At 30.9% G+C, this 8628-nt stretch overlaps 1 protein-coding gene across 1 annotated transcript; it reads right to left on the reverse strand.

Moving 5' to 3' along the window:
* Nucleotides 1-2450: 2450 nt before the first annotated feature.
* On the reverse strand, nt 2451-5560 carry LOC120080395 (aldehyde oxidase GLOX1-like). Its single transcript, XM_039035047.1, has 4 exons — nt 4931-5560; nt 4094-4254; nt 3663-4026; nt 2451-3489 (listed from the first exon to the last, which is right to left on the reverse strand). The coding sequence occupies exons 1-4, from the start codon at nt 5450-5452 to the stop codon at nt 2677-2679; spliced, it is 1860 nt and encodes a 619-aa protein (XP_038890975.1). The 5' UTR covers nt 5453-5560; the 3' UTR covers nt 2451-2676.
* Nucleotides 5561-8628: the final 3068 nt, after the last annotated feature.

Genomic DNA, 8628 nt, shown 5'->3' on the forward strand with positions numbered 1-8628 from the left:
CAAATATAGTCAAAATTAAGAGCAAGTAAACTGTATTTTGGTTCCAACTTCATCTTTTTTTCAAGATTCACCACCATATATGTGCATAAATCTCGAAGAAGAGTATTTGTTGAACGAGAAATTTTGGATCAATCACAAATTTTCATGTCATTTCTTAAATTAGTGACGAAATTACAAATCATCAAATTTGGTACAAATTAAAAGTTGACATGTGTCCCAAATTAAAATTGAAGACATAAATTGACAAATTTCGATGATGCCATTTGTTTTCCATGACCATTGGATTGTATAAAATTAATTTGGTTCAATTTGATATTGCAATTTGAGCTAATATTCAAATAAATGCCAAATTAGGCCCAAAAGCCAGGTCCATAGACCAACCAAGCTCAAACCCACAAAGTTTACTAGAGGACTCTATAAATAGAGGAGTTCTCTTCATTTATAGGACAGAGGATTCTGCACTCCAGAAGCTGCAGACTCCTTGAACTGAAGATACAAAGTTTCTTTCAAAACTTCGACTTCAAGAACAACACACGCTCCGCTTCCTCAAGTCAAGTGTATGTATTCAATTGAGAGAGGATCAAGTACTAAAGATCGAACTACATCTGTATCAAATCTAAATCAACACAAGTTTAACTCCAACAAACTCGTTTCTCTGAGAACCTCATACGAACATTGACTTGATTTTCTAAAACAATGGTAAAGTAGTAAATTCATAGGTGAAAAGAATGCTTATAAGCTAAATTTTAAAAAACTAAAAATCAAACATTAAGCCCCCGTTAACCATTTTTTTAAAAAAATTAAGTCTATGGACATTATTTTCATTTCCAAATTTCTTCCTTTATTATCTACCTTTCACCAATGGTTTAAAAAACAAGCCAAATTTTGATAACTAAAAAAAATATTTTCCAAAAAGTTGCTTTTGTTTTTTAAATTTGGCAAAAAATTCAACCATTGTACCTAAAAAAGATATAAATTATTGTATGAATGAAATAGACTTAATTTTTTTTAAAAAAAATCCAAATGACGTTACCAAACATAACCCAAATTATTACAAAAACATATCTGACTTATTAATGTACTAGCAACACATCATAATGTATTAAAGTCACATTATAAATTTGGTTTGGAGTAAAAAAATTTATTAAAAATAAAAATAAAAACATCCAGAAGAGCAATTGAGACGATAAAAGTAAAAAAAAATCATTTGGTTTGAAGAGTTGTTTAGTGAGTCAATAATATGTTAATAAATCATAAAGTTAATATATATTTTTTTTTATCGTAGAACTCACAGAAGGTCTAAAAACTCAATGGGTCAAAATGATCTTTTCGTAGCCCAGAGACCTATGAAGCACAGATACAGATACGACTATACGATACGGATACGACAATTTGTCAATTTCTTAAAAATTAAGATACGGATACGTCTAAGGATATGTCACTTTTTTATTTATATTTTTAATATATATATTTCTAAAAAAAATGAGTATACTGATACGTTGAATATACATTTTTTTCTTTAAAAAAATCTAGGATATAGATAAATTTAGCATACAAGTTAATAACAATAGCACAAAATAGAATACAAAAAATACAGTACAAAAAAAACAACATCTAAGATGTTGAAGTACAATAGTTAATAAATGCAATAGAAAAGTTACTCATATTGCAAAAAAGAAGAAGAAAAGATTAGAGAGAGAAGTATGAAGATAAACGAAAAATTTATGGTTGAAAACATCAAATAGTTTATATTTTGATGGACTTTGTATGGACTCAAATGTGAAGATGAAGATTAGATGATTCTAGTCTATGGTTTGGTCCGTTATTTATTTATTTTTCTTTTAATTTTGGACTTGAGTTTTGTAAATAGGTTGCCTAATTTTAGATTGGAAAAGATTATATACTCACCTATTTACAAAACTCAAGTCCAAAATTAAAAGAAAAATAAATAAATAACGGACCAAGATTATATGAGTTACTTTCTTTTTTCTTAAAAAAAAATACGCATAAAAATAGATACATCAAATCGCATACATATCTAAAAAATATCTGAAAATATAAAGACGTCAAATCGCGTGTCAGATACGTATCTGCAAAGTATCGGTATGATTCTTTGTCTCATATGAAGTATTTGTGTTTCATAGCATGAGACTAAAATTTATACATTTTAAAATTAATTTGAAAGAAATAGTAATTCCATTAAAGTTTACTACTTAAAATAAACACATTGAAAGTTTAAAATCGAATCACAATCACAATCTAAGGATCAAAATGAAAATTCAAACCTTCATAAAGGCTTACATTATAAATTAAAAAAAAAAAAGAATAAAAATAAAATAAGTTTACAACAATTGACAGTAACAATGTATCAAATCAACTACCTCGAACTCAAAAAGAAAAAAAAAATAAAAAACTCAAATAATTTCTCCGATTTTGTGGAGAGAATTCGTATAAAAAAACACAACAATAAACAATAGTAAAATCATTTAAATTATTTAAAAATAAAATCGGAGGAAGAAAAAAAAATAGAACAAGAAAAAGAAACAGAGAGAAAAGAGAGAAGAAATTAATCGGTGAACCCACCACCAAATTTTTCTTCAAAATGGAGCCGAATTATAATCTCAAAAGAGAGAATTAATAATAACGACATGATTTCATTTAATAAATCAAATCAAATCACTTAATTTGAACCCAGGTTGCAACACTTGGAATTCCACGGTAGACCACAAACAGCATATAATACCCCGGCGGCGCAATAATTCCGGACGGCGGCGCCACCACCGTCGCACTATAAATCCCGCCGCGAGTCTCCGCTATTTCCCGAATCGCCAACACAACAAGCCTCTGATTCATTGAATAACCGTGTGTCGTGAACGGCGGCGGATATATCGTCACTCTAATATCATTCTCCCGATCAAGTTCGCCGTCAACGAGTAAATTAAAACTTACTACGAAATCTTTTCCGTATTGCCAACTCGTTTCCATTTGGTCCACCTGAATGGTGGGGCGGAATCCGGCGTATGCCGGATCCAAGTACGGCGGAGAGAATTTCTCCATCCTCAATTCCGTCGGATATTTGACAGCTTGGAACATGTAGCCGGCGTTGGTGTTGCTGCCGCCGACAAGGATTTGGCCGTCGGGGAGAACGGCGGCGGTGGAGTGGTACATTCTTGGAATTGTGGTGGGGATTAGTTGTTTAAATCGTTGACCTTGGGGTTTTTCGGGAGTGTAGAGAATCGGCGAGTAATTTGGAGCTTCGGCGAAATTCCACGCCGATGTACCGGAAGTAGCGCCGTTGATAATCAAAAGATCGCCGGTTGGGAGAATTAACATATCGCCCATAACTCTTGGAGATGGCATCATTTCCTTCTTCCAAACATCCTTCGGCTTTGTGATCTCTATACGATTGCAATCTTGTAATGCTGGCATGAAGTTCCCTTTCTCCGCCAACCGGTATGCCTCCGGCTTTGCTCCGCCACATACGATCACCTGATTATTCATCGTAACTCATTAGCTTAAGTTTGATAATGTAATAGATGCATTTATTTTTCTATCATTATCAATTAAATTTCTTGTACCAAATTTGCACTAAAATTTACTGATAAAAATGTTTTAAAACCTAGTTTAGTAAGCTTTTGAATTGATTAGTAATTTTAACATACCTCAGCTGGGATTGCTTCTGGTTTCTCGAGCGGGAGCTTGAGAGGGAGAAGTGCAGACATTCCAGATGCGGGGTAGTTTCGGGAGCCGCCATCCAAAATCGGGTACTCGTAAAGGATAGTGTGAGTCTTAGGGTTAAGCAAGATGGAGCGACTATTGGCAAAGATGAAGACATTGCCATCAGTAGAAAGATGAACAAAAGGATAGAGATTGTTTTCATCCAAATCAGTTGTTTCATCCAAGAAAGGCATTTTGATAGCTCTTGGATTTGCTTTTCCTTCTGCTGGAACAAATTCAATGCTGAAAGATCTCCGACCACCGACCAAGATGAAACCACCGTCGGGCAGGGTGGCCTGAGTCGCATACCTACAATGTTTCCGGCGTCTGTTTAACGGATTTTACTAGTCAAACTAAAAATAATAATAATAGTTACCATCTTGGACGTGCCAATGCCGTTGGATATTCGGTCCAATCGCAAGTCTCGCATGGAGTAATGTATCGGACGGCTCTGTTTCCGTCGTTCCAACCACCTGTGTTCACCAATCTTCCTTCGGCGTCGAGCCCTCCCGACGAGCACCATGGATCCGTAGTCATCTATTGTTTGGAAAAATTCATGCTTCTATTAAGATTTTGAGGGTAAAATTGGAAAATAAAGATTCTCTTTTATGGTTTAATTTATAAAAATTTAGGTGTTTACACTCTTTATTATGGAATTCTGCTACACCTAATTAAAAACTATCACTTTGACCATTTTTTAAAAAATAAAAAATTATTGCTAAGATGCATATTGCACTCACTTTATGAAATTGAAATTAAAATTTGATCTCTCTATCCCACATGTGGTAAAAAAAATAGGTCAGAGGTTCGATCCCTCTACTCCACATATTTTTTTTTAAAAAAATTAAAATCTCAAAACTTCACTATCACACGGTTTCATGGTTCCATGAAAGAGATTGAAAATTTTTTTCCCTTGAAAAAAAAGAAAACGTTCCAGTTTAATTCTTTTAAAAAGTTTTGAATTTTATAATAAAAGATTTTTTTTAAAGCATTTTTCTATATGAATCACACTCATATGTGAATGGATGGGTGCACCAATTCGATGAATAATGAGTCCCACTTGAATATTCATGCACAATAGAGATGTAAAAAGATTTTTCCCTAGTAATATATAAATTTATGTCTTACTTAAACTATGTTATGTAGCTAAATATATACGTATATTTATGCAAATAAATAGAAGTATAAGTTAAGCAAGTGAATTATTACAAACCGTGAGTGGTCTTATTTTAGCGGTGTCGATATCATACTCAATGCCATGAGCCCAACAATCTTGCAATATGGCACCTTGATCAGTCTTGAAAGGAATACATTTCCCATTAGGCAATTTGATTTGTGAAATGTGAAATGCAGATGCATCAAATATGATCATCCTGTTGTTTGGCAACAAATTCATGTGCATAGCTGAGACCATGGAGTTTCTACAGACCAACTTCCATGTCCCTAGAAAATTCGTCGGGAAATCTCTTGTGCCCGATTCGTCCACCAGTTGTGGACCAGCTCGAAACGTTATACCCGGTAGGTTACCTTTGGGTGTGGTCGTTGTGGCTCCACCTTGCACACTAGGGTCATTGTTTCCAGCCGAAGGATCTGTCAATATCTTCTTCAAACCGTCGTCGAGCGAGTTAGAACCGGGGCCGTAAGACCCCCCGACGGTATCAAATTGGGCGGGAGCGGAAACGAAGAAGAGAGAAAGGAGGAGGAGAAGGGAAGCTGCCTTGAGAAAGGCCGCCATTGAAGGTATGAGTTACCTTGTTCTTCAATGGCAGCGTTGTGTTTATAATGACACAATTTTCCTTCCTTTGTTTTTTTGTGTGTTCCTCAGCTTTTGTCTCCTCTCTAATACATTTTATGGCTCAAAGAGGTCAGTTAAGAGATCATTAAAATAGCCTCTGGTGGTTCCTTGTTTGAAGGGAAAACTTAACCTATTTTACTAATTCTAGGTAATTAATTTAAGGGAAATTAAAAATTAGATGATTTTTAAGCCATAAATTTTTTGAGGTCGATAAAAGTATGGTAAAAAAGTTTTGGACCAATTTCAAAAACCACTCATAAGCATGGTGATAGTTGTAATTACACTCTCAAATTTTTAACGTGAAAATTGAGTCATCGATAACTTAAATAAGGGTTGAGATTGTACCCTCAAACTTACAATAATTGTAGAAATTTGACCCTCAAATAATAAAAACTAAACAATTGTTGATATTTTTACTCATGTAAATTTGAGTGTCTAATTTAATATTTGTATAAGTTTAAGGTTTCAATTTTTACCAATGAAAGTTTGAAAGTATAATTACAACTATCACCAACTTTTTCTCTTTCAAAAACTAAATTACAAGTTTAGCATACTACGAGTACTCAGGAGCAGTTAAAGAATAAATGATCAGTCGTTTCATATCATAATTGGTGCATCTTGGGAAGGAATCATAATGAAACAGTTGATCATTTATTCATTAACTACTCCTACTCCCAACAACTCTGGTATAAATTGAACTCCTCTATTGTTCACTCTCTATCCGGTACTTTGAAAGAGATATTGTATGTACTCAAAAACATTGATCCTACCTCAAGAAATAAGCTACTCTGGAGTAACTTGATTAGAGTTTGTCTTTGGTATATTTGGTTGGAGCATAATCAAAGAACATTCTATGATAAAGAGAAAGCTCCTATGATCACTTGTGGGAGGATATTATTTACCTTGCTGCGAATTAGAGTACTAGATCCAATCTTTTTAACCGTTATGATTCATCTTGTATATCTCTTAATTTGAAGGCTTTCCTCTAGTCTCTCCTTTTTGTATCTGGACCTAGTACTTTATTTGTCGTATATATTTATATCAATGTATGGTCCGAGACATGATAAAAGTGTTATGAATGTGTCAATCTAGTTAAGATATCCAAATATACCTATTGATCCCTCGATCTCTAATACTTTATTAAAAAAAAAAAGTTACAAGCTTTAGTTGTATTTCATATAGGTCATTACTTTAAAATTTATCAAATATAGAATTTCAAGTTCCATCTTATCCATTTGATTTTTTATTTTTATTTTTATTTTTATGTAAATTATTTTTATAAACATTACTTCTTTATGAGTTTTCTTTGTTCTCTTATCCTACTTTTCAATAATGTTTTCAAATTTCACTCCAAGTTAAAAAGAAACTATATAAAGTAATTTTTAGAAACTTTGTTTTGTTTTTTTTTTTTTTTATTTCCTAAGAATTTAGATGTTAATTTTAGAAAGATATGAACACCATCCTAAAGAAATTGTGAGAGAAAACCAATTTTAGAAACTAAATAATTATCAAATAGACTTTCAATTTTTAGTCCTACGTAAATCCTTGTGATTTTTTTGAAAATAGGGTCTCCATTCTGACAATATTTAAATAAATAAAAATTTAGAAATCTATTAAATTTTTTTAATACAATAATGATAGAGATAGGAGATCGAAGATTCAACTTCTAAAAAAAGAGTCATACTCGAGCTAAGCAAGCAGGCATTACTAGTCATATGAAACTTCATATGCAATTGAATTATATAGTTTGTATTTGTAAGAAAACATAAAAATAGAAAAATATCATTTTACAATCCTAAACTTTAAGGATTGTATCATTTAAACATTAGACTGATAATTATATAATTTGTCGTACTAAAATTAAGGTAAGTATTATATGTTGACCATTCAAGGGAATATATATATATATATATATATATATTTGTTTATAGTTTCAAAATGTTATACTTTGAATCATTAAATTTTGAGTTTGATTTCAGTATAGTTCCTAGATTTCAAAATGTTACAATTTTATCTTTGAAATTGAATTTTGTTTCAATTTAGGCTAATCTTTAATGTTAATATTTATTAATTAATTTAATTTATTTAAAAGAATTATAATTAATCAAATTTTACTATTTTTGCATCACTCTTAAAATTAATTAAAATTTCACTTCATAACTATTTTCAATTAATTAATAAACATTAATGCCAAAGATTGAAGCAAGTATTTAGTGAAAAACGTGTAAATCATGAAACTTAAAGTCCGTTTGGATTGACTTGAAAAAAAACTCATTTTTATTTAAACACTTTTGATAAAAAAAAAATTTAAAATATACTTGAAAAACTATTTTTGAGTGATTGACAAACACTCTAATTTCTTCCAAGATGACTTATTTTTAAAACTAAATACTTGACAATGCATTCCAAACACATCTTTGATGATCAAATTAAAATAAAATTTAAATCTCGAAGATAAAATTATAGACTAACAAACACATATTTGATTATTAAATTAAAATGAAATTAAAATCTTGAAGATAAAATTATAAATTAAATTGTAATCAAACAAAAAATTAAAAACTAAAAATGTAATATTTTAAAACTTATAAATGGAATAAAAATTAGACTCAAAAAGAGAAAAAGGTATTTTGATTTTTTTTTCCCTTCCCTTTTAAGTAATAAATAGGGAGGTTGATGAATGCATAAAAACAAAAACCGTGAGAGAGAGAGAGAGTGCTTATAAATGAATGGATAAAAATAGAAACAAACAGACATTTGAGTAAGGTCTCTTAAGAGTTTTTTTTTTTTTTTTTTTTTTTTTTTTTTGAGCGATTTTCAACAACTTTTTTTTTCCTTTGTTCTTTGTCTGTTTGTTATAGAAAGGTTTCTAAAAATGGCATTTGTTGACTTAATAATAATATCGTTTTTCAGGAGCATTTTGCATTTAAAATTATCAAGAAAACACGAACAACAAATTTAGAATGTGTTTAAACTAACATATATACTCGGATCAGAGGAGTATATATGTTAATTACGGACATTGAATTAAGTTCATTTTGATCATTTTTATAAAAAGTATTACTAAGATTTAATAAAATTTCTCATAGATATTGTTCAATAAACTGACCAATAAA

This window comes from Benincasa hispida, chromosome 6 (genome assembly GCF_009727055.1).
Source record: "Benincasa hispida cultivar B227 chromosome 6, ASM972705v1, whole genome shotgun sequence".
NCBI classification, from domain to species: domain Eukaryota; kingdom Viridiplantae; phylum Streptophyta; class Magnoliopsida; order Cucurbitales; family Cucurbitaceae; genus Benincasa; species Benincasa hispida.

Excerpts from the sequence above, each read along its gene's own strand:
- LOC120080395 (XM_039035047.1), bottom strand. The coding sequence starts at position 5,452 with ATGGCGGCCTTTCTCAAGGCAGCTTCCCTTCTCCTCCTCCTTTCTCTC. Across the intron at positions 4,255-4,930 it reads CTAAAATAAGACCACTCACG|ATGACTACGGATCCATGGTG; the intron begins GTTTGTAATAAT and ends TCCAAACAATAG. Across the intron at positions 4,027-4,093 it reads GCATTGGCACGTCCAAGATG|GTATGCGACTCAGGCCACCC; the intron begins GTAACTATTATT and ends GAAACATTGTAG.